This window comes from Myxocyprinus asiaticus, chromosome 48, assembly GCF_019703515.2.
Source record: "Myxocyprinus asiaticus isolate MX2 ecotype Aquarium Trade chromosome 48, UBuf_Myxa_2, whole genome shotgun sequence".
NCBI lineage: Eukaryota > Metazoa > Chordata > Actinopteri > Cypriniformes > Catostomidae > Myxocyprinus > Myxocyprinus asiaticus.
Window position 1 is genome coordinate 20,144,798 of NC_059391.1, and position 26,060 is coordinate 20,170,857.

The following is a 26,060-nucleotide window of genomic DNA, read 5'->3' on the forward strand; positions in this document are numbered from 1 at the left end:
TTATATACACTGGCGGCAAAAAGTTTGGAATATTGTACAGATTTTGCTGTTTCGGAAGGAAATTGGTTCTTTAATTCACCAAAGTGGCATTCAGCTGATCACAAAGTATAGTCAGGACATCACTGATGTTAAAAACCAAATCTTTTTGATCAAATTTAGACAGGCCCCATTTCCAGCAGCCATCACTCCAACACCTTATCCTTAAGTAATCATGCTAAATTGCTAGTTTGGTACTAGAAAATCACTTGCCATTATATCAAACACAGTTGAAAGCTATTTGGTTTGTTAAATGAAGCTTAACATTGTCTTTGTATTTGTTTTTGAGTTGCAACAGTATGCAATAGACTGGCATGTCTTAAGGTCAATATTAGGTCAAAAATGGCAAAAAAGAAACAGCTTTCTCTAGAAATTCATCAGTCAATCATTGTTTTGAGGAATTAAGGCTATAGAATGCTTGAAATTGCCTCAAAAAACTGAAGATTTCATACAAAGTGTCTTCAAAGACAAAGGACAACTGGTTCTAACAAGGACAGAAAGAGATGTGGAAGGACAGATGTACAACTAAACAAGAAGATAAGTACATCAGAGTCTCTAGTTTGAGAAATAGACACCTCACATATCCTCAGCTGACAGCTTCATTGAATTCTACTCGCTCAACACCAGTTTCATGTACAACAGTAAAGAGAAGACTCAGGGGTGCAGGCCTTATGGGAAGAATTGCAAAGAAAAAGCCACTTTTGAAACAGAAAAACAAAAAGAAAATGTTGAGTGGGCAAAGAAACACAGACATTGGACAACAGATAACTGGAAAAGAGTGTTATGGATCTTAACCCCACTGAGCTTTTGTGGGATCAGCTAGACTGTAAGTTGCGTGAGAAGTGCCCAACAAGACAGCCACATCTACGACAAGTGCTACAGGAAGCGTGGGGTGAAATGTCACCTGAGTATCTGGACAAACTGACAGCTAGAATGCCAAGGATCTGCAAAGCTGTCATTGCTTCATGTGGAGGATTTTTTGATGAGAACTCTTTGAAGTAGTTTAAGTTCTGAATATTTTTTTCAAATTGTAATAGTAATTTGTCACATTATTAATGTCCTGATTATACATTGTGATCAGCTGAATGCTACTTTGGTGAATAAAAGTACCAATTTATTTCCATAAGAGCAAAATCTGTACATTCCGCCAGTGTATGTTAAATCAGGGAAATTATACTTTGCCATTTTTCCTAAAGACTCAAAATCATTCCAATTACTTTGGTAAATCTATGTACCATTTGTATTCTTTTCTATAGTTTCATCATACCTAAAATTGCTTTCGTTATCATTATGGCAAGCATTTTAGAGAACTTTGGATTCTTTGTTTTGTTTTGTTTTCTGTTTGGTTTGATTTGTTTTTATGTGGTTTTGGGTATTGTTTGTTGTTGTTTTTAGTTTTTGGTTTAGTTTGGTTTAGTTTGGGGTTTTCTCCAAAAACCGAAACATGTAATTACTGCATTATACTAGAATCCACTTGAACGTTGATCAAGGCCTTTATTAAATCTTTTTCCGAGGGTATGTGTTAAGTTTTCAAAATAGATGGAAATGTTTGCACATCATTTTCCAAAGATTTAAAAGTGCCCATAATCAGCCATATACTGATGCATATTTAATCCATCAATAAAATTATTTCTTGCACTTCCCAACTGTTAATGAAATGCATTAATTAACAAGGTTTAGGGGAAAGGAACAAATCAACTGTATTGATACATTATACATCATGGATGTTCACAGGCTGCCTTGCAGATGTTTATTTTCAGCTGTTATCTATGGCATCGATCCCAGTAGACTTCTACTCTGCTGCTACTGGCGTGCTCTTGTGTGGAGGTGGCAACTTGAGCTGCATTGATCTGGACCATCAATCACAGGGGTTGTAGACCCTTTTAGAGCAGACTACGCCTCTCTCTCTCTATCTTTCTCTCTCTCTCTCTCTCTCTCTCTCAGTCATACACTGCTGACTTTAATGGCTCCATTGAAGGAAACACGCAGAGCAGTTTAAGGAGTGTCAGGGGTGTACAGTATGATGTTTTCCAGGGGAAGTGAGGACATCCACAGCCACTCCAGCTTCCCATGGCTGATGTAACCCCCTAGGACCCTGTGGATGATGTTTCTGTAAAGGAACCAGACCAAGAGTGCTGGATGGGCGGTAAAGGAATAGTCCCATAATTGCCGGCTCCATTGATCCCAAAGAAGGGTCCAGTACCACCCTGCCCTTCCCCGCAGATGGTGCTCTGCCTAGCCATGGACTCCAGAGAGGATGGGGACAGCTGGATGGAAGAACAGTGGGAGAAATGGTATAGTAGTACTGATGCAACCGTGTCCCCTTTACGGCCTTTTGCGCTGTATTTAACTGACCTTGGATCAGTCCATGTGCTTTGAGATGGGGTTCTGTGGTTGTTATGGGCTAAAATATTGGTTTGGGCTTTTGCACTGTAGTTTAACTGACCTTGAAGTGGTCTAAATAAACTAACAGTTTAAATATTAGTTTGGTACGCATGAAAGAAAATCTTGCAGGATTATGGCCACAACTGAGTGAGAGATAAAGGTTTTTGTTATCTAATATGTGGGTATGGTGTTTCTGATCTAAAATTAGGCTTGCTTTGATTGCTTTGTGTTGCGATTAGGTTTTCTGTGTTATTTCATGGTAAGAAATCATAAAAAGAAAAACTTTACGAAAAGCTAAAATGAGTAGGATGTGCAAAAGACAAAGTTATCAGGTTTAATTGCAATATTTATAGTTAGTCTATGTTCAGCAGCTTGACTAAATTTCATCCTTCATGCTGTTAAATTATCTAACATGTATTTATAATTATCTGAAATGAGCAGCTGCATAGTGGCAAGTATAAACATGAAGTGGTGATAATGTAGCACATTCGAGTGCTTTAAATCCTTTTTCTAGCTTAGTTACTTGATCAGTCAATGGCTGAAGAGCCACCAGCTTGCAAAAACAGCTGACTTAAAATCAAGAAAAACAGCAGAATTGTGTTTGCTTGTGCTTTCTTATAAAACATTTCCAAGTGTGTAACTTCTATAATTCTGAAAATTATAATGAAAACCTTCAGATCAGGCTATATTAAAACATGTTTTTAGATTTAACCCTCTAATGCATGATACCTACACTGGACAGATTTTTAAAAGCCATTTTTAACCATGCATGGTGTGATTTTACATCCAAACCACCATGGGTGATTACATTTCATCCTTAACCATAATTCTAAAAGACTGTCTTCTTTATACAGTATGTCATTGTGTTTTTATATATATATATATATATATATATATATATATATATACTTGGCTGGAGAATAAGGTGATACACCAGGTACCACAGAAATATTACTTATTTATCTATCTAGATTTATCAATCTTCAGTTGCAGTAGACAAATGTGCAACTCTCAAAATACATAATTTTGGGTCATCAGAGGGCTAAATTTAATGATCATTATAATTGGCCTACAATTAAACTAGTGGGTTACATCATGGCAGCAGTCCCAAAGTTATCTGCTCACAAGGCAAGCTGTGCTCTCTCTTGTGTATGATTGTGTAGAGATAGCCTTGTGGAAGTATGACATCATGTGTGTCAATGTCTGTGTATGTGGGCGTGCTGACACTACAGGTTAATTCATGATATCAGTCTGAATGAATATGAGGATGATGACCTGTCAGAAGTTACAGAGATCACAGATGAGAATGGAATCACCCTTAACCAGCTCGAGCTCGACCCTGAAGTAAGTTTATATTCCAAACACACATACTTAAAACATTTTAGCATTAAGTGTTTTTTTTTTCTGCACCCTTCTGATCTACAAATTAGGCTAGTCATATATTCCTTATGCACTAGTTTCAGTTATAGTTTAGATTGTAAAATTACACATTAGTAACATTAGAATACAGTATAAAAATGTATATCAGATTTAGATTTAAATATATATTTTTTATATTTAGCACATACTGTATATTCATGTTTATTTCTGTTTAACTATATAAACTTTATGCTTCAGTATATTTGTTTCAAGATTTTTACCATATAATGTCTTTTAACTTAATCCTGGAGTTTTTTTTAATTTTTATTTTAGTTTAATTATCCCCTTTTCTCCCCAATTTGGAATGCCCAATTCCCACTACTTAGTAGGTCCTCATGGTGGCACGGTTACTCACCTCAGTCCAGTTCTGTGCTGTGCCTCCGCTTCTGAGACAGTCAATCCACGCATCTCATCACGTGGCTCGTTGTGCATGACACCGCAGAGACTCACAGCATGTGGAGGCTCATGCTATTCTCTGCGATCCACGCACAAATTACCACACGCCACATTGAGAGCGAGAACCACTAATCACGATCACGAAGAGTTTACCCCATGTGACTCTACCCTCGCTAGCAACCGGGCCAATTTGGTTGCTTAGGAGACCTGGCTGGAGTCACTCAGGATTCGAACTCGCGACTCCAGGGGTGGTAGTTAGCATCAATACTCGCTGAGCTACCCAGGCCCCCTAATCCTGGAGTTTTAAAAATCTGTTTATATCATTTATGGTTTTGTATTGTAAACACATTTTAAGCACCTTGTACACAAACATTTATATAAACATTCTCATTTAAATGAATTTACAATAAAAAAAAATTTATTTGTCGATTTTTTTTTTACTTATATATGTACAGTATATTTAATATATTTTAATTTTTCAGTTGGTCTTGAAGTCTTATAATGACTCAGATCCCATAGTTTAAAATATAAGTAACACTTTTCAACAAGGTTAGTTAACATTAGTAAATGAATAAGCTATCATGAACTAACATTGAACAAAACATTTTTACAGCATTTAGTAGTCTTGGTTAATGTTAACTTATATAAAAATATAATTGTTGTTAGTTCATAATGCATTCACTTATGCATATACTATATTAACATATACATCTTTCAGTTTTAAAAAATGTATTAGTAGTCTATGCTTCAATTAATTTTAACTAATGATACTTGTTGAAAAGTACTATGCATTGTTAGTTCACGTTCAATAATGTAGTTATCTAATGTTAATGAGTACAACCTTATTGTAAAGTGTTACCAAAATATATTTGCATTAAGCATTAATACACCATTTTATTGTCTCTAAGCACATAAGTACATACTCTAAGTGTTGTGATGTCAGGTTTGCACATACCAATAAGGGTTAAACAACATCTGCTCAGAGCCTTTAGCTAATCTGCAGTGGAATACAATCCAGGTATGGAACACACAGCTCTCTGGCACAGCATTTTCTGATATGTAGCTCAGAAGTTATGCTTAAGTTATGCTTAACTCCAATATAGATTTGACGTGGACAGATTTGATGCCACTGTTTTGGCATGAAGTAAGGAAAATATCTGTGTGTGTGTGTGCGTATATATATATATATATATATATATATATATATATATATATATATATATATATATATATATATATATTATATAATTATTATTATTATTTATTATTATTATAAAATATGTTTGTTAATTATCTGTTGTAATATGACACACCATATGTGTTTGTCAGGTGTGTGCGGTCATATTTGTCTATCCTTGAAGGGTCTAGTTGTCGCTATAATGATAGTACAGCCAGAAAACCTACATTATTTGGACTGATCCTGTGGTCCCCATTTGGAAAGCAGCTTTAAACATAAATTGGGGTCTAAATCATGTCTTAGTTAAAATCTTAATTAAAATCTCAAAAGGTGTCTTTTAGGAGTAGGGCAGGATTAGGGTTAGGATGGTAACACTTTACAATAAGGTTCCATTCGTTAACATTAGGTAATGCATTAGGTATCATGAACTAACAATGAACAATATATTTTTTTACAGCATTTATCAATCTACATTAAGTTAAAGTTAGTTAATAAAAATACAATTGTTCATTGTTAGTTCATGCTAGTTCATAGTGCATTAACTAATGTCAACAAATACAGCTTTAGATTTTAAAAATGTTTTAGTATAAGGTGAATTTAACATTAACCTAGTTTAATAAATGCTGTAAAAGTATTGCTCATTGTTAGTTCATGTTAAATGGAACCTTACTGTAAAGTGTTACCATCAAGATGTAGTAATTATGATTAGCTTGATTAAAGAACAATAGACATCAAATGGACGTCCCCACCACGATAGAACATGGCATCTGTAAATGTGTGTTTGTGATGTAGTCACAGCATATCCATCCACCCTGTAACCAAACAGTAACCCAGCTTTGTAGACACACAGTCATATTGTCCCAATCTGAATGAAGAATCATTTGACACTGCAGAGTTGGTGAACTATTTACCCCACTGCAAAAATAGATTTCTAGGTCAACGCACACCATCCGTTTTCTCAGGCACTGAAGTCTTGTGTTGCACCCTAAACCTGTGTAGAGAATACTAGCATTTCAGTATTTAGTATTGGACTGAAGATGGGTGAGGTTGCAAGAGGCTGTAGTATTCAGAGCCAAAGTCAATTAGCAGCTTAGTCATGGACATTAAAGCCAAGTCAGAGTCAATCACAACTGACTTTTCTCATTTTACTGTGGACACCATGCGGTCTGACCAAAACCAAAACAAATAGCCATAATTTCAGATTTTACAATATTTTGTCATTAGCTTTTTGGTAGAGTGTTATAGTGTCAGAGCTTCCACTGCAAACAATCATGTTCTTGATCAGTATTTTATCTCATTTTCCATTAAAAATTACTGCATCTAAACATCATTACAAAGATCATATTTAAAGGGCTAGTGTAGCCAAAAATCTATTGTTATTACTCGCCCTAATGTTGTTTTAAACTCTCATGACTTTCTTTTTTCTGGAGAAGATAACAGGAGATGTTAGGCAGAATGTTAGCCACCATTTACTTTCATTGCATCTTTTCTCCATACAATGAAAGTGAATGGTGACTGAGGTTGTTCAGTCCCTAACATTCTTCCTAACATCTCCTTTTGTGTTCCACAGAAAAAAATAACATCATGCAGGTTTGTGACAACATGAGGGTGAGTAACTGTAGACAAAATTTCAATTTTTGGGTGAACTATCTCTGGCCTTTAATGAAATGATATTAAAACCCAACACTCCCTCGTTGTCATTTTGGGTGTTTATTTTGCCTGGGTCATCTGACACGCCTTATTTTGTTCTCTGAGATTGAATTAGCTTTCCTCACATCAGCCAAGAAGGCAGCCACAGGCTGATGTCATCACTCACCTCTGATTGGCTGGCTGCATCTGACTGCAGCTTGACTCTAAAGCTCTGCTGCCTGCTCTTCCCAGGATCACATGAGGCAGCTGGCCAATGGCACGCCGAGGACCGGCCGGAGGAGGGGGGTGGTGGAACTGCAGACGGAGATGCTCCACTTGGACCTGATAGATGCAGAGGGAGGAATCCAGGAAGAAGAGGAGGAAGAGGAGAACGAGAGGTGGCTCGATCCTGCCGATGACAACCACAAGGTGGAACAGGGAGCAGGGCTGCCTGTCACACAGCCTATGCTGAAGGATTTCATCCCTGCCATTGCCATGGACACCTACCGGCCCAAGAGACCAACAACCCTGAATCTTTTCCCCCAAGTGCCAAGGACTCAGGTGAGATAGAGGATTTTGATTGCTGGTAGCAAGGCCCTTTGGTCCAGAAGAGGCTTGTTGATCGCAACCAAGGCAGATGGCGATCTGTATGCAAACTGACAGGTCTTGGAAATTCTTTCACAGTAAAATGACTGTAGGCTGTAATGATTTTCATACTGCACTAACAGGAATCTACCTTCTTGGTATGCGCACTACACCCCGGATCTTAACTAGATCTGATGCTGTTGCTAATGCTGTTTCTTCATGCTCTCATTAGTGCCTTCATTATGGATATGATCTATGGGGTGTATTTTCAGTGTTTTGCATTGATTTCAGCCTGTGCTAATCTGTGGCTTGTAGCATCGGTTGTCTTTGATACTCCCAGCCAGTGATGCTGATGACGTTTCCTGTTTGTGAACTCCCTATCAGCCCACCTGCTATGAATCACTGCTGTCCACCCTCTGTGTGTAATGCGATTCGACATAAAAGAGAGAAAGTGAATTATTACTGTTGACCTGTGGGGGTCAATCAGCAGGGGACGGCACTCTATTGGGACGATTCGTACAAAACATAACAAGATGAGAGTGAAATCATCAGCTTTTTTGGATGTCATGTTTAGTGACGCTTTTTCTGAGAGGGAAATGTTCTCTGTAATGATTTTGGAATAGAATGACATTTAAGGGTTAGAAAGAGGAAGATAACTTGTTTATTTATTTATCCATTCATCCATCCACCCACCCATCCATCCATCCATTCATCCATCCATCCATCATCCATCCATCCATTCATCCATACAGCCAGCCAGCCATCCATCCATCCATCTACTGTATCTAAGCTGATCAATAGAAGTGTCCGTTCCAAACTTTAACAACAGCCTTGTCAATGGGTAATAATTAGCACATTTAGTTTTCACATATTTTTAGTACATTTTGAATAAAATATCACATTATATAAGCGTTTAATTTCACAATTTTTGGTATATCTCATTTACCAAACACTAAATTGTCCAATATACTTATTGGTATTCGCCAATGGCCACACTGCTCTCTAGACATTGGTATCAGCCATATACCGGCCAATATTGGTTGACAAATACTATATATTATAAATTTTTCCAGCACTCAAAAGATATCCTATTTGATGAAAACCTACTTTAGGCCTTAAAATTTAGATGTGCTTAATATTAAATGTCCTAAATGTCATCCTTTCCAAAACCTTTGAACATCAATACCTTTAAACATCATCCACTGACATCACAGACTTTATAAATGGAGTTTGTTTCTTACTATTGCTTTTAATCTGCTCTGCAGTGATTTTGTGAGCTCCTGAATGTAAATCATGAGCAGCCAGGCTGTATATCTCTTTTGTGGTGCATCATGGGTAAGAAGGCTGCTGGCGCTCAACTAGAGCGGGAACTGAATGATTTAAATTATTGCCCAGCACTGTGTAATCTCCTGTAAAGACTTCCAACTCAGACTTTCTGAACTCAAATTGACCTTTTTATTCTCCCTCTGTTGCAGTAATAGTGTTTTGTTACCCTGCTAGCTGTCATTTCTGACAAATATCAACTTTTGGTACTTTAAAATGTCTTTCTAGTTGAAAAGACTACAAATAATGGATTTGGTGTGTCAGAACAACTATCTATCTATCTATCTATCTATCTATCTATATATATATATATATAATTGTTTTTTTTTTTTTTTTTTTAATCAAAGCACACATCAGCCATGTATCTTATAGGGCACAAAATAATGTATATTTTCAATGCAAAGCAGTTTTAAGGAATAGTTCACCCAAAAGTTAACATTATCTAATTTTTTTCCTGTGAAACACAAAAGAAGAATGTTCATGTTGCTCTTTTCCATTCAGTGAAAGCAGATGGTGACCCGGCAGTGTCAAGCTAAAAAAAAAAAGTACCATAAAATTATTCCATATGACTTGTGCACAACATTCCAAGTCTTCTGAAGCCATAAAATAACTTTGTGTGAAGACTGGACCAAAATTTGTAGTTATTCACTGAAAATATTGCTTTCGCACTTTAATATAGGTTAAAGTTACAGGTTTGGGACAACATTAGGGTGAATAAATTATTAATATAAATTTCAAAAATACATTATTCAACACCATGCCTTTTAATTGGCTTTACTGCAGTAATTGCATAATAATATTTAGCACCTTATACATAAAGCATTGCAGTTGGCAGCTAGCAAAACGTCCTAAATACCCAAAGTCACCTGATATATGCAGGTGCTTACGTTCTGTTGAATAAATATGTTACCATGGTGACAAAATGGACTTGAAGAAAGGGCAAAAGTAGTCTGTTTAAAATGTTAGTGCAAAAAATATAGCCTTTTGCTTTTAAAAGTTAGAGCGCTTCAGCACATCAATTGATATCCAGGTCAACAAAATGCTTTACGAATAGGAAAGATGGTGGATGACTGTAAATGTGCTTCAGTGTCTTTAATCTCATAATCTTGGCTCATCAGATCTCTCCTCAACTGCAGCACTGGCACAGCCGCTGGGCATTTGAGGAATTAGCAGAGGAAGAGCTTTTCCAAAGAATATAGAAAGATACTGTCTAATACACTGAAAACAATGAAAAAGATTGGTCGAAAAATCTATTTTCAATCTGAAATTTATTTGGCACAAAAATATTTTAGCTAGCAAGCCTGAGGTTAGCATTTTAGTTAAAGGAATATTCTGGGTTCAATACAAGTTAAGCTCAATTGTATCGAACCCGGAATATTCCTTTAAGTGCACAATCTATTCTACTGCCAAAGTCTAACATATTTTTGAGTGAAACAGGATTTACAAAAAGAAAAAAAAAAGTAGGGCGGGACCTCACTGGATTGTGGGAAAGTGGGCGTTACATACCAGAATGGAGCCAGTTGATTGGAGGGACGGGTTGAAAAGTAAGAGGGATTTGTGATGTCAGTTGAAAAGAAAAGTTGTTTTAGAGGTGGAGCAATTTGTTAAATAAATAGCGTCAATTTTTGATTTCATATTTACTTTTTTGACAGTTCCCTCTATATCCATAAAGCACAAATCTCTCCTTTTCTACAGGAATGAGAATGTGTTGAAAAGAAATGAAGAATTATGTGGAAAAGGATCAGATTTGCTCTGCCTTGTTAACAGTTGTTGATCATACATTCGTTATTTCTTGGAGGGAGACATATTTCAATTTATCATTTATCTGCTTTTTTCTGTGGAGATAAAGATTTTTTAATTGCTAGTCTGATATTATTAGGGCCAAAAGTAATAGACTGAGACATACTCCTTTTCTTAGAAACTGATTATAAAACTAGATAACGACGAACTGTCGGGATAGAGTTACTCCCATCTGTTTCCGTTTTTCTACCGTTTTTGGAGGCACTGGATAAGAGCATCATATAAGCCACCTGTATCTTCCTCCTCCGTCACGAACACCACTGTGTGTCTACCCCCACACTTACGCACACACTCACACATGCCAGTTCCTGCATCATCAATGGGTGCGTTGCTATGGTAACACAGGAGTGTCAGTATAAAAGGTACATCATAGCAGGGTGGACAATTGGTGAGTCAGCGATACGAGAGAGCGGTAAATTGCTTTTCCTGTAACTCCTTCACTTTACAGATTGCTATCAAGTGTGTGTGTTTATGGAAGAAAGCTTCTTGAGGGCTGTTGCTGAGAATGTTGACAAAATCACACCATTGTTCCAAGATGGAGGGAAGTGTTCAAGTCTGTCTGTTTCAGTGTGAGAAAATGTTATTTCCAAAAATTCTTCTCTTACAAATAAGTACTGTGGTGGTATTATGGCATCTTGATACTCTTGGCCCCTAAAAGTATTTGGACAATAAAGCCACACAAAAATATACATGTCATTGCACTAGATTACAAAATATCTAACCATGTAGCACCTGCAAACAAATAATGCTAGACCTTTTCTCAGAACTAACTTAACTCTCCACTTTATTCACAGGACACAATAAATAACAATTCATTTGGTGAGAAAGATCGGAGAAAAGAAAAGAAATCCCATTCCTCGTCACCACATATTAAGGGTGAGTCATGGCCACGTGCACAACAAAAATTAACATGTCTGAAGAGTTGCAGAGAATGTGTAAAACAAGTCATTTTTCAAACTCAGTTCTATGCATTAGAGGAATTAGCTTGTGATAAATTAAGGAAATACAATGGAGGAACTGCATTGATTTGTACACTTATAAAATACAGACAGCTGTTAGTCATCTCTGTTACAGTACATGACATTTCAATGATCATGAACAAAACATTATATTAATGATAATGTTAAATATTTCATGACAATTGCTCCTTGCTGGAATGTAGTCCATCTGAATTGGTGACAAACAGGCAGAACATCAAATGTGCTGTCATTGTGAGTGTTTTTGTAGTATTCAGTTCTACGAAATGAAAATGTGTTTACGTGCTATAATTAACTTGAGGGGATTTTTGTCAATCCAATTACCCATAAGAGTTCATCGGATGCCAGTTGTGTCTGACTGCACAGCTAGTTCTATGAAGAAAGGTATATTGTTTTAAGCTGATATGTGTAATTTTTTAGATGTTTAAGTACTTTCTCCTATCCAAAATGCTGAGACAACTATAAGCCATCTGTAGGTTTATTGCCCAAAACAGTGTAAACACTGTAGCTCTGTGACACTATCGAAGCTGTTTAGGCGGCCGGACATAGCAACATGCGCTCTGATTTTGGGGCAAAACTGCCTGTTTGTCCCAACAATTGAAAACATGGGGGAGTGTTTGGAAGTGGTAATTGTTTTTTAATTCCATTTGGTGCCACAAGTGGCACAGCAATTACACTTGGAAGCTTTAAGAAGAATGAATTCCAAAAAAAACAAAGCATTACATAGCTAAATTTAGTAATAGACCCACTTATTATTATGCAGGTGACATTGGTGTTGAAATGGTATACATTGCTTTCTATGCTGAGTGAAATGTAGCAAAGGCATTTTAAGTGGTATAAGCTAATATTTTTTTTTTCCATAATCCTCTTCTCATGTTTTTCTCCAGTAGGCCTATTGCCTAATATGTAATCTTTTGTGTATGTGAAACAGGGGATCTGGCACCCAAACCTGAGCAAGTTAGTGGCACTGATGGGGACAAAGTCCAGGCCAGAGCTGACGCCAAAGCACGGGGCTCTACCTCCTCCACAAACAAAGCAGCAGCCTTTCACAACAAGCAACAGGACAAGTTATCTGAGTCTTTGAACAACCCCACTGGGGTGGCAACCTCCACACAGACAGTTATGAAGGACATATCCGGGAATGTCACCCTCATAGAGGGTGTCCTTGACATTGGTACCATTTGCAAGGAAAAAGCCCATTATCACACTGTAAATGGCTATCGGGAACAAAGGCAGTACCCTGTGGAGAATGGAGGAACATTTCACCAGTCGGTTGACAAAAACAAGGACTATCATATATCAGAAGGAAATGCCAAGGAGGAGATCCACCTCACGCCAGTTAATGGTGAACAGGAGCGACCCTTTCTGTCGCAAAGCAGCGACAGCAATCGCATGTCCATCAGTTCGGACACAGAGCTGCCTCCCTTGCACTATTATCCATTGGCAGGTTGTGCAAACCCTTCCATTAGTGAAGAAGATGAGGTATACCCACCCACACCCCCTTGTAGGACTGTCAGCCTCAGCGACACAGGGGACACTAGTAAGTGGGTTGAAACCCATAAGCCCAAAGTAGCGAAGGAGGACACAGGGACCTTAAAGATGGCGGCTGTCAGCACGGATGCTTCAGGACTTACGTATGACTCTGTTAAGTACACCCTGGTGGTGGACGAACATGCTAAGCTTGAGTTAGTGAGCATCAAGGACTGCTACGAAGGTTACGATAGTGACAGTGACAACACCGTCTACGAGTCTGCCATTGATGAGGATGAGGAGGATCAGGAAGTGGACGAAGAGGAGGAAGAGTCGGGAGCAACGGGCATGAGGAGAGACACTTCCTGTTTATCTGCGGACTCAACCACTGACACCACTTCAGACATGCCCCGCTCCCGCAAGTTCATGAATGTCTTTGTGAACGGACGGTCACGCTTCTCTGGTGAGTGGCAGATCTTGGCTGTTTGTGCAAAGATAAAGATCAAGTGTTCAAGAGATTCATTGTTTAGTGGTGTTAGTGGTGGGGCCCAGACAGAATGGCAAAGGTCCAAACGTGGAACCTTGTGGCACTCCTTTCCTCCATGTAACCACCAAGACTTTGCAAGAACTGCAAAGATTTTCTTCATTAAAGGGTTTCCTAATGTCAGGCTTGCCTTTCAACAGCTAGAATCAAGATGTTATACTGAAACGAGTATGTGCCTGCACAATACACAACTTAAACATTTGCTTAAAAAATGCAAGAAAAGGACATTTGAAATGATCTTTTTTACATCAAAACTTAAACAGACATGCACATATTGAATAAGCCACTAGAATACCAGTCAAGGTGTTTACATGTAGTGCGAAATCGAGATAACAAGAAAAATCTAGGTGTGCCGATAGTTTTTTTTTATTTATTTTTTTAGCTTAAACCATGCATGACCTCTCCCCAATAAAATAAAAATAAAAAATTTGGCATTTACATTACACATTGTTGGGTTATCAAGCATAATCAGTGTAAGAGTGTGCATACAAACTCATTGACACTTACCTTCTGTGTTTTAAATGTGACAGTGAACTTTTTTTTCTCCCTCCCAGGTGCTGAGTTTGGACTCTTCTCCTGTGTTATTAATGGAGAGGAAAAAGAACAAAGCCACAGAGCAGTGTTCAGGTAAATTTTAAATCAGACCAAATCACTGATGACCAGCTAAATTAAGCAAGTAAATAATTAACCAAGTGACTGAAAAGAAATTAAAAGAGAATATTTGGGGTATTTTACTCAGCACAAACACCAATAAACTACAGCAACATAGCTGCACACAAGAACTAACACATGACAGAGTAATAGGATATATCCAACCATGCTAGCGCATAGACTTTGTCCTAACCAGGCATGCTGCAATAAAGCGTCAAGTTAATGTAAGCTTTTGCCCTAATCAGCCACGACAACTGGCAAGCAACAAGACATTATTTCAGTTGCACATTTTCGATTTCTGCAGAATTGCGCCTGAAAAGAGTTCTGATTAGAAATACGTCCTTGGATGTGATTGTTTGGTGTCACACAGCATTTTTGCTTTTAGAGTGGGAAGAAAAATTGCTCTGGAAAAGTATCACAAGGTGCCTGGTTAGAACATAACAATACTTTTTTCTAAGTCACGCTCTACTAACATGGCATCCTAAGCCACTCTTTTGGAGATCTCCCAATCAGACTTGTTTGCTGGTTTGTTTACAGGTTTATTCCTCGGCATGATGATGAGTTGGAGTTGGAGACTGATGACCCCTTACTTGTAGAGTTGCAGGCCGAGGATCTATGGTGCAAGGCCTACAACATGCGCACTGGATCCAGAGGCATCTTCCCTGGATTTTACGCTGTGAAGGTGACAAAGGATGAACACGTTAAAGGTAACCACTTCTCTCACTATAGTCTTTAAAATCTTTGTGGGTTTTTTATCTTGTACTTTTTTGAGTAATGGCTTCCTCTGTGCATTACTTTATTCAGAGGTCAAAGTTGATTGGATGGACAAATTCTGGGTCAAATTCCTTGGTTCTGTTCAAGTGCCGTACCACAAAGGGAACGATGTGCTTTGTGCTGCTATGCACAAGGTATACTAATTAACTTCTCTGTCATTATCTATATTCTAATACTATCATTAATTGCATAGTAATTACACAGACATATTGTTCTGCGTAATCTGTTATTCATATGAAATCCAATTATGTCAACAGATCGCAATAAACAGGAGAACAACGATGCAGTTCAGCCCCCCTTCGCCTTGCATTCTGGAAATCAACACAAGAGGAGTGAAGATCATCGTTCAGGATGACTGTCGGACTTCAGGAAGGGTTTGTATATTTCAGAAAGAACTACAATATTCTTCTTTAAAATTACCCCAGAGCACATTGGTCATTCCTGTTATGCCGTATCTTTTGTAACTTTTAAAAATATAGAAAAGGATAGACCAAATTTTCAGAAATATGCTTTGATCTATCTCAGGCACTTCAACTTTATTAATAACAATATAACTTGATTATTTACGCAATGGAAAGAAAATTAAAAGGATGCCAAACAGGACTGAACCTAACAGGTGGAAATAAAAAGTTAGCCATTGCTTAGTGAGGGATTGAAAGTTAGCCTATATGAGGGTAATGTTAATTTTTATTATTTTTTAACTATCGTCCGAATTTTTTATAATGCCATTCAGATTTCTGAAATTCTATCAAACTGGATGGAAATCAACTAATAGCACAAAACATCACAGAATTAATCAAGTCCATTGCTAATACTTGTGCTTGTGTTTCCCATTAAAATGTCACTTTAGATTTTAGATGTCAATGCAAGACCTAGGAACATGGCAAATTGGCAACATTTTCTCAAACCAAAGAAATGAAATTATTTAAAATTCACCCTTTGTTTAATTTATTGTGATATCATAATAAAAGAAAACAATGTTTTCCATCTTACAAATTGTTATATACATTTTTTGTCCATTAAGACTGATGGGCATATTTCTGTTTTGGAAAATATCGAAAAGAATTATTATTATTTTTTTTTTAATCAAATAATGTACATAAGACTCAAGTCATCTCACAAGACTTTATGTTCAAATGACGCACATTGCCTTGGAAACATCTAAGTTCATAATGTGTCTAAATGCTGCCACCAAACGGCAATTACTCTCAAATGAGTTCAGTGATGCAGTATTTATGGTACCACTGTTATGCAATGAAACATCTTAAGATTGAATGGTAATCTGCAGCCATAAGATTTCATCCTGCTAAGCCCCTGTGAATGAATTTGTGAACGAGTTCAGTGATGCAAAATCACAGGGTTGAGGAATTAATCGCACAGACTTACACAACCTCCCAATGCACTGACATCATGTTCTAGCTGCTTACAATCATGTTTTTCGCTCTTGTAGTGCTGATTAAACCGTTCTTTTTCCATTTTTTACAGGGAGAGAAGTGCTTTAACTTTTTTCAGTTGAAAAACATCTCTTTCTGCGGATGTCATCCAAAGAACAACAAGTAAGTGTGAACAGAAATATAGGCATAATGCTGGTTCTTCTTTATTTATTTTTTATCTTCCCCTTCCTTTGCAATCAGATCTGTTGGGTTACCAAGGAGTTTGGTAAAATGATGCTCTGGTTGCTGATAGGTCAAAACAGTGTACCAGCCATGACAAAATAAATGATGTGGTAACAGCCATGATGCAAAATACCTCAGCTAGCTACTGTGTAAATCACTGTGTAGCAATCATAGAGGCCAACTATTAACCATAGTTCACATTTCAGGGACTTTATCTTAGCAGAAGAATGAATTTGCTTGATAAAATAAAGTTTTAAAGAAAATTTGTGTCCTAAATATTTTCATTATGTAGTAGCCTTTTTATTAAAGCATTAAGGAATTCAAGGTTGTGTTATGTTGTGAAGATAGTCACTGCTGAAGGGTTTGCCAAAATACTCACAATATAGCATTGTCACTTGTACACAATTGCTCAAGTAAACACTCTGATCTAGATAAGTTTACAGAGACAGGGAATAATATCAGAATCAGAACACGAGTACATATCAGATAAAGGAATATGTTCTGGCTACACATACAAAATATAGATTGTAGTAGTTATAGATTACTAATATAATTAATATAAGATTGTTATTTGAGAGTAATTGTTTGTGGTCACTTATACAATTATAAGCTCTGTAGTTCCATACAATGCAAGTGAATGGTGACCAAAATTTTAAGGCAGCATGAAAGTAATCCAGAAGACTCCAGTGGTTTAATCCACATCTTCTGATCCAATCAGTTTTGGGTGAGAACAGACTAAAATATAACTCCTTTTTACAATAAATCATGACATCAGTAGTCTCCTTGGCGATCATGATTTCAAGCTCGATTACACTTCCTAGAGCCATCTAGCACTCTGCGCATCAAGCACTAGAAAGTGTAATCAAGCTTGAAATCATGATCATGCCTAGAGACTGCAGTGGCAATATGTACAGTGAAAAAGGAGTTACATTAAGGTCTGTTCTAACCCAAAACTGACTGGATCGCTTCACAAGACATGGATTTAACCACTGGAGTAGTATGGATTATTTTTATACTGCCTTTGCATGCTTTGTGGAGCTTTAAAGTTTTGTTTACCATTCACTTGCATTGTATTGACCTATACAGAGCTGAGATATTCTTCTAAAAATGTTTGATTTCTGCAGCAGAAAGAAAGTCATACCCATCTGGGATGACATGAGGTTGAGTAAATGATGAGAGAATTTTTGGGTGAACTATCCCTTTAATATAGCTATATTTATAAGTGTCAGTAGACTCAATACAATAACCATATTTGACTAAACCGGAACACCCTCTACAGGGGAGAATTAGAACAACATATGTTGTTGGCAAGAATGTTAACAAATGGAAGAAAGAATGTTATAAACACAAATGCTCCATGTGTGACTTTCAGGTATTTTGGACTGATTACTAAACATCCAGCATACCAGAGATTTGCCTGTCATGTGTTCTTCTCAGATGATACCACCACAAAGCTGGCTGAGTCAGTAGGGTGAGTTCTCCATTATGTACTTAAGGATCTTTTTGCTGATTGGTTAGAACAGCAGAATATTTTTGCTGATTGGTCAAAAAGCAGAATGTTTTTGCTGATAGGTCAAAAGGCAGAATATCTTTTGCTGATTGGTCAAAAAGGCAGAATCGTTCTTGCTGATTGGCCAAAAAGATATTAATGTTGAAGTGCAGCCTCGCTGCTGTATGCTCTGTGGCATCAATCTGAGGGAGGTTCTGTTTTATGAATGCACAACACATAGTAAGATGTGTACAAAATTATTTGTTAATTAAAAATAATTGTACAAAATTCATTCTAAATCAGATTCTATATGTAAAATAATTTCTATATCTTCCTAAATCTACAAATCAAGTAAGTTGAACTATGACTTTAGTACATTTAAAAAGTGTCATATATAATATGTCAAGACACAAGTATCTAATACTTGTATTTTTATTTTTTTTTTTCTTGAACAGGAAAGCTTTTCAGCAATTCTACAAAGAACATATGGAATATTCCTGTCTGACAGAAGATATCTTCCTCGAATGACCTTCGATATATTCTTTTTTTTTTTTTTTTTTTTTTTTGCATAACCACATAATATATGAGGTGTCGCATGATGGTGGTTTTAAGCCTCTTTGTAATGTGTCATGTTGATAATATGTTGATGTCTATTTTAGACAAATGTTAAAATAAAAAAAAAAAAAAAACACCCCAAGTGTTTAACAGATATTGGCTACAGTGCACTATTTTCACCTCTTATCACTCGAGTATTACTGACTGATGTAAAGCTTTACAAAGTGTAATAACTAAAAAAAAAAAAAAAAAGTTTGATGTGACTTGTAAAAGTCATCTTTTGATTTATTGTTACTCAGTGCAAAGCTTGGGTTTGAATTGATGCGAAGCACAATGTCCAATGCATTTAATAATGGAAAACAACACGCCTTGATAGAAAGGAGATCTTACAGTTAGTCTGGATCCAAAATGAAGACCTGTATTTCAAAGTTTATCTGTAACCAAAGCAAAGTGGAGATACTCTCTGGGGCAGTTCCTTCTTTCATTCAGAATGGAGGTGGACTATGAAATTAAATTCAAATCCAAGCACATACTCTGTCTGCCCCTCCTGGTACCCTTTGGTCTTTTCATGCTAAACTTAACCCTGCATTAAGGCCAGTTTTAACCCTGGGTTTAAAGATTCACACAAACAACTTTAAAAACACAAGCACTGCTTTCAGCCCTGTATTTTTTGACAGAGGTGTACAATGTGAATTACTAAACCATGGTAAAGTATAACAGTGTGAAACTTGGAACATGATAACCCAGGGTTAAAAATGACCCTGGGTTAACAATTTGTTGAAATCCCCAAACTGTTGTACGTGAAATAAGGTAATTGCTACAGTTTATCTTTGGTCAGATGCGCACTACAAAGTCTGTTCAGGCATCACAAATACAATATGGCATCCATGCTTACTTCTGTGAATGCATTTTTGTTCTTATATTCAATGTTTAATGTGCTTATATTCCGAAATGTTGCTCTGTTAAACAGAGTGTAGTCTGGACCTATTCCAATCTTCAGTCTCTGTATCCCTGAAGTATGTAGCTGTGAAAACCAAATCATTGTATTTTCTTTTTACACATATCAGATCTCTTATTTATTATTATAATGAAATGGGAAGAATCTCAAAATATATTATTTTTGGCACGTAAAACATATAAGGTGATTCATAACAATGAAGGTGAAAATCTACTATTATAATGACAGAATGTGGTCTATATACATGGTGCTGAAGAAAATGGCTGCCTGATAATGAAACATTCGTTTTCTTATTTCTGATACAAAAATGTATCCTGTAAAATCACAAGTTGTGCCTATTTCTATTTCAGTTATTATCACTGTACTTTTTTTTATGATTATAACTGTTCTGTGGAACCCATTAAATTGAATCCTATTTGTAAATGTATTGTCCTGGTATGTAAAAAAAAAAAAAAATAAGACTAAGAAACCAGAAGTGGTTGCTATGCGATTGCTAAGGTGTTTACATGCAAGTTTTATGTTTATTTAGCATTAGGGTTTTTTTTTTGTTTGTTTTTTTTTTTATGTATCAGCAATATGCTTACCTTAGCAAGAATGTTTAAAACAACTGCAGACAAACACATTTATACAATTTTTATGTCACACTTAAAGTTCTTTGAATGAATAGTTCAGCAGAAATGCACAGCTTGCCACTGCAGTCTCTAGGAACAATCATGATGTCAAATTTGATTACACTTCCTAGCGCTTGAGGGATGTGCAGAGCTCTACATGGTGCTAGGAAGTGTAATCGAGCTTGAAATCATGATCGCCAAGGAGACTTCTCATGTCATGATTAATAGTGAAAGGGAGTTATATTTAGGTCTGTTCTTGCCCAAAACCAATTGGATCACTTCAGAAGACATGGATTAAACCAAGGAGTCTTGTGGATTTATGCTGCCTTTATGTGCTTTTTGGAGCTTCAAAGTTCTGAACACCATTCACTTGCATTGTCTTTGTTTGTGTGCTGCAGAAGAAATAAAGTCATGCGCATCTGGAATGGCATGTGTAAATGATGAGAACATTTTGGGGGAACTATTGCTTTATCTCTTGCCATTACAGAGCATTTAGATGTCTATTGCACTCTCAGGCTTAAGTATTATGTACTGTATGTGATATTGTCCATCACAGATTATCATCTATTATCATCATAAATAGAGCAAAAGTCACCACAAGAACATATATTAAACAAATGACTGCATGTTCCAGGCTTATATAAGAAACATAAACACGTTAGCAAACATCACAGTCTGTTGGTGTTAATTCTCAGAGGAATCCGTCTCCTCCGTGGAACCGTCACTCTCCATTTCAATTCTCTTGCGTTGGTGCAGGGACTTGCGTGGTGAGGCTTTTTTGGACATCTCCTTCTGTCCCGCAACACTGCTGCTGCTGTTGGAAGTCGGGCTGATGGCGACTTGAGCTATGCTGAAACAATCACAGAGACACAGTATCAAGCAAATGATAACAGTAGAACTATTTAGTAAAATGTTATGATGTATTTAATCTCAAATCTCCTTTCCAACATATCATCGGGACTAGCTTTAAATGAAATTTATTTTAAGTGAAAAGCATCTCTACGTCTTCATTTTAACAGAAGACGGTATAAAATTAACCAGCAAATGACTGTAATATACTCTTTGAAGCAAGTCCGTCTCTCTCACAGTCTCTCCAGCTCCTGGTCCATTTCTGGATCAATCAGCAGGTCCGATTTATTGGGAAGAGCACCTGATGTATATAGGACAGAAGATACATTTGTTTTACAATTAGGGCTGCAACTAACAATTATTTTGATAATCGACTAATCTAACGATTATTAGAGCAGTTATTCGACTATTCGTCAATTATTGCAACGATTAATCATTAGCTCTTAACTGATTATTCAGCTCGTGCCTCGACTTAAAAGGTATTAAACGTGAATACAGCAATAAAGAGGGCAAAATCATCTTTTAAAAATACCTCTAAATGACATTCACTTTATTAAAGGGAAAAAAATACTTGGATTTTTATACAATTTAATTCATTAAAAAATTCACTGCAAAATCATATAAGATATGATAGAAACATAAGATATAAGACATAAGAAGTCTAAATATCTTATATCTAAATAGTACATGCTTCTCATGTAAATGTATCTTGTTTTAAGGATTTTTTGATATTTTAAAATATTAAATATATATTAAATATTATATTCAACTAACATTTTTTTCTTCTGCAGTATAGCTCCTAAAGTAAATGTACATAAGGAGTTTTAGATATTTATATTGGAAAACAAACCAAAAAAGACAAATCAATAACCAACTTTTTTGTTTTTGTTTTGCATTGTATATTGGGCTAAGACTACACTCTCTCACCTTTTTGTTCACTTTGATCCATCTTTAACTCACCAAAAAAAAAAAAAAGAAAACTCTTCTTAACAGAACTACGTATCGCGGATTTTCTTCATGATAAGACACACACCGTGACACATATATTATGATTCGCTACGTCACGATCCATCAGGTTAAAATCTAGCTGGAGCAAGTGTGCGTGAAGTACGAGTGTCTCTGCAGGAGAGGGTTTATCAGCCGGTAGAAGTTTGAAACGCTCCGACCGCACAGAGAAATGCCAGTTTCTGAGTTTCGGAGTGCTTATTTACACAACCCACTTTCTTATTAGATGCAGTTGATTCCTTATTAGATTCATTAGAACATCTCCTTTTGTGTTCGGCATAAGAAAGAAAGTCATACGGGTTTGGAACAGCATGAGGGTGAGTAAATTATGACAGAATTTTCCTTTTTTAGTTAACTATTTCTTTAACACATTTTAGCATATTTAAATTAATTTCACAGAATTCCGCAGATTTTGCCCCCAAATTCACCACAGAAAATGCAAAAAAGATTTAGTTTGGGCCAGGTAATTAGTTGATTTAGGCATCAAAGGGCTGCAATATTAAAAATGGGAGTTGCTTGTAGCTCACCGATGTCTTGGTTTACTCCTTCATGTTTGGCCAAGGCCATCAGGCAGCCATAGAATGAGACACGCTGACTGCTCTCTAGTATTTCCTTCATAGCAGCAATGGAGGGATATCTGAGAAAAGATAAGATCAATATTCCATAAGATCATGTTCCAGTAATCAGGATGGGTACAGTATGTCTTATCCCATCTACAGTAGTAAACAAAAACATTACATTAACAAATAGACCGCTACCAAGCTAAGCCTAAAGTTATTTTTCTAATTTTAAAATGAGTAAAGTATAAGAATATAGTACTGCTAAATAATAAAAACTTCCACTGGAGAAAATATTACTTACTAATTAATGACTTTCTTATTAACTTGTTCCTTATTATATGTAATAAGTAGACCCACGTTAAATCTGCATACATTGCATTGATTTTGGCTAAATTTTGCAGAATCGATTTTAAAATGGCTATATGTGCTAAATGGAATTTAAAGGAATAGTTAATCCAAAAACTAAAATGATCTCATCATTTGCTCACCCTCATGATATCCCAGATGTGTATGACTTTCTTTCTTCTGCAGAACACAAATGAAGATTTTTAGAAGAACATCTCAGCTCTGTAGCTCCATACAATGCAAGTAGATGGTGGCCAGAACTTTGAAGCTCCAAAAAGCACATAAAAGCAGCATAAAAGTAATCCATACGACTCCAGTGGTTTAATCCATGTTTTGAGAAGTAATATGATAAGTGTGGGTGAGAAACAGATCAATATTTAAGCCTTTTTTTTTTTTTTTACTATAAATCTCCACTTTCATATTCTTCTTCTTTCTTTGTGCATATCGCCACCCACTGGGCAAGGAGGAGAATGTATACTAAAAAAGGACCTAAATATTGATCTGTTTCTCACCACACATATCATATCACTACAGAAGACATGGATTAAACCACTGAAGTTTTATGGATTACTTTTATGCTGCCTTTATGTACTTTTTGGACCTTCAGAGTTCAGGCCATCATTCACTTGCATTGAATAGACCAACAGAGCCGAGACACTCTTCCCAAAATCTTTGTTTGTGTTTAGCAGAAGACAGAAAGTCATACACATCTGGCTTGGGATGGCATGAGGGTGAGTAAATGATGAGAGAATTTTCATTTTAGAGTGAACTATCCCTTTAAATATTATCAATCCGGCAAAATATCCAAGAAATGGCATACAATAGATGGGGGATGTGTAGAGCTTTGTCTGTGCAAGGTTTTCCAATTCAGAATATTTGCAGCCACATATTCCATGCAGGCCTAGTAATACACTGGTAAAATAAATATAATACAATAAAGCATGCTTCGTCTTACTTGTGTTTGAACCTCTCACAGAGTCCCTCTATGCACTCACAAAAGACGGAGGAGTCTACGCCCTCTTGAGCATCTGGCTCCTCATTGACTGTGCTGGATAACTGCTCTACTGAGGTGGAGGTCGGGACGATGACAGTGTTTGGGTTTTTTCCCGAAAGCAGGTCTTGATAAATCACAGAGACACTCTCCACAAACTCTGTGAAAGTGACCACATGGATAACTCATGGACGCTCATTCTGATCAAAGGCGGAGACTAGAGTAACCATGGAAACTCTTTTCTCCTTGTGAAGATCTCATTCTGGTCTTTTGTTACACTGCTGTAAAACTCTCAAGGTCAGAAGGGCTTTTGTGTGGCCAAGATCTTTAAAAGTCACCCAGGAGGTATTCTTCTAGATTGCCTTGTGTCTTTACACAGATGTTTACTCTATGAACATTGCTATTTCCACCAATGTACCAACCAAAGTATGGCTTATTAACTGTATTATAAATTTACCTTCATAATAGAACTGGATTTGGAATGAATAGATGAAATCTGAGAATGACATTAGACAATCCATAGCATCATCCATCAGGACAATCCTGTCATGGAAAAGTAACAAGGTAACATTTTAATCAACTATATAACAACAGTAAGGTATGGTGATGAATGTGAAATTACCTGGCTGCGTTTTGTACCACCTCAATAGGAAAGTCTGGACATAGCAGCTGTAGGAGTGAACTATATTCTGACATAGCCAATAGATCTGAAATAAAATGACAACCACATTCGTTCACTGTACACAAACAACCACAGTTGAGCTTCATGAAATGAAAAAACATGTATTTCCTTACCCCCATTTTTTCCAATCTGTCTGAAGCATTTCCAGATGATATGAATGAAGGACACTCTGTTATGTGGTGTTGACTTGATGTAACTAAATTCCCTGAAGAGTACATGATTCCCATTCTTCACACTGGTAAAACTGCAAAATTATACAAGTGTAAAGTAAATGTTGCCTCTACGTACACAAACGTACCATGGTATTACCATGTTTTGTGTGTGTGTGTGTGTGGGGGGGGGGGGGGGGGGTGGCATAGCTATTATGGTAATACTTGTGCCATGGTATTACCATGATACTGTGGATGACTGTGTAAATACCATATGGTAATCATTCAGTACCATGTTATATACCAAAGTAGCATATCTGCAACCATCACTGTACCATGGAATTTTTTTATTATTATTAATATTTTTTTTTTTATCATGATCATTTTCTTTTCTTTCTTTCTTTTTCCTTTTTTTTTTAAAGGTCAGATTGTTAGAGATTTTTATGAGAAACAACTTACTATTCTGCAAAATATCGGACCACACCAAACTGAGTGTATTCTTCCTTATGTTCAAGTAGCTGCGTGACTGCATCATTGAGATAGAAGAGGACATTCGTTTCAGCTGGAAAATAAAATAAAAAATCCATGACATGGCATGAACGGGTGTTAGTTCTTCTTTAATCTATCTGTCAATCATTCAGTCAGTATTATGGCACCTTGCAACCGACTGCTGCTTATCAGTGATAAACAAACCAAATAGCAAACGCCGAAACATACCTAAATACTCGTCAACTGTGAGGTTGAAACGATCCGTATTCATTTTCATGTTGTTTTTATGGTTTTAAATTATTTATCAATGCTGGGATGGCGATGCAGTGCATGACTCTGCTAGTGTCCTATTCGGATGCAGTCAGTAAAGCTGCTATATTGGTTGGTGTGCCCACTCTTTACTGACGCCAATGCTGGGCGAGATGAAGTGCATTAAAAAGTAAGTATTCATACCTTTAGTCACATAGGGCGCTATGCTAAAATTTATAGTTTAAACCTTCCACCTTGGATAATTTATATAAAATTGTCCTGTTTAGATAATATAAGATCACTGAAAATATATATTTACGAGATTTACTGTGATATTTATTCGAAT

At 36.6% G+C, this 26,060-nt stretch overlaps 2 protein-coding genes across 3 annotated transcripts; one reads left to right on the forward strand and one right to left on the reverse strand.

Annotated features, from left to right (window-relative positions):
* Window positions 1-1,871: 1,871 nt before the first annotated feature.
* LOC127437800 (C-Jun-amino-terminal kinase-interacting protein 1-like) lies at window positions 1,872-18,854 on the forward strand. The gene is made up of 12 exons (XM_051692989.1): window positions 1,872-2,330; window positions 3,654-3,765; window positions 7,295-7,603; window positions 11,545-11,626; window positions 12,659-13,660; window positions 14,296-14,368; window positions 14,930-15,099; window positions 15,197-15,300; window positions 15,424-15,540; window positions 16,652-16,722; window positions 18,155-18,253; window positions 18,727-18,854. Exons 1-12 carry the CDS (start codon window positions 2,260-2,262, stop codon window positions 18,797-18,799), a joined length of 2,283 nt encoding a protein of 760 aa, XP_051548949.1. The 5' UTR covers window positions 1,872-2,259; the 3' UTR covers window positions 18,800-18,854.
* Window positions 18,841-26,060, reverse strand: LOC127437794 (centriolar satellite-associated tubulin polyglutamylase complex regulator 1). Of its 2 annotated transcripts, none has more exons than XM_051692977.1 (9): window positions 25,694-26,060; window positions 25,436-25,538; window positions 24,941-25,071; window positions 24,768-24,852; window positions 24,603-24,688; window positions 24,110-24,305; window positions 22,777-22,886; window positions 21,482-21,545; window positions 18,841-21,245 (listed from the first exon to the last, which is right to left on the reverse strand). In XM_051692977.1, exons 1-9 carry the CDS (start codon window positions 25,740-25,742, stop codon window positions 21,080-21,082), a joined length of 990 nt encoding a protein of 329 aa, XP_051548937.1. In that variant the 5' UTR covers window positions 25,743-26,060; the 3' UTR covers window positions 18,841-21,079. The 2 variants fall into 2 exon arrangements, with proteins under 2 accessions (XP_051548937.1, XP_051548938.1); XM_051692978.1 differs by having other exon boundaries at window positions 21,103-21,245; window positions 21,455-21,545; window positions 25,694-26,059.

Coding starts and splice junctions, on each gene's coding strand:
- LOC127437800 (XM_051692989.1), top strand. CDS start 2,260: ATGGTGCTCTGCCTAGCCATGGACTCCAGAGAGGATGGGGACAGCTGG. Junction 7,604..11,544: donor CCCAAGTGCCAAGGACTCAG/GTGAGATAGAGG, acceptor CTTTATTCACAG/GACACAATAAATAACAATTC. Junction 11,627..12,658: donor CTCGTCACCACATATTAAGG/GTGAGTCATGGC, acceptor TATGTGAAACAG/GGGATCTGGCACCCAAACCT.
- LOC127437794 (XM_051692977.1), bottom strand. CDS start 25,742: ATGAAAATGAATACGGATCGTTTCAACCTCACAGTTGACGAGTATTTA. Junction 24,853..24,940: donor ACAGATTGGAAAAAATGGGG/GTAAGGAAATAC, acceptor ATTTTATTTCAG/ATCTATTGGCTATGTCAGAA. Junction 24,689..24,767: donor GTGGTACAAAACGCAGCCAG/GTAATTTCACAT, acceptor TTTCCATGACAG/GATTGTCCTGATGGATGATG.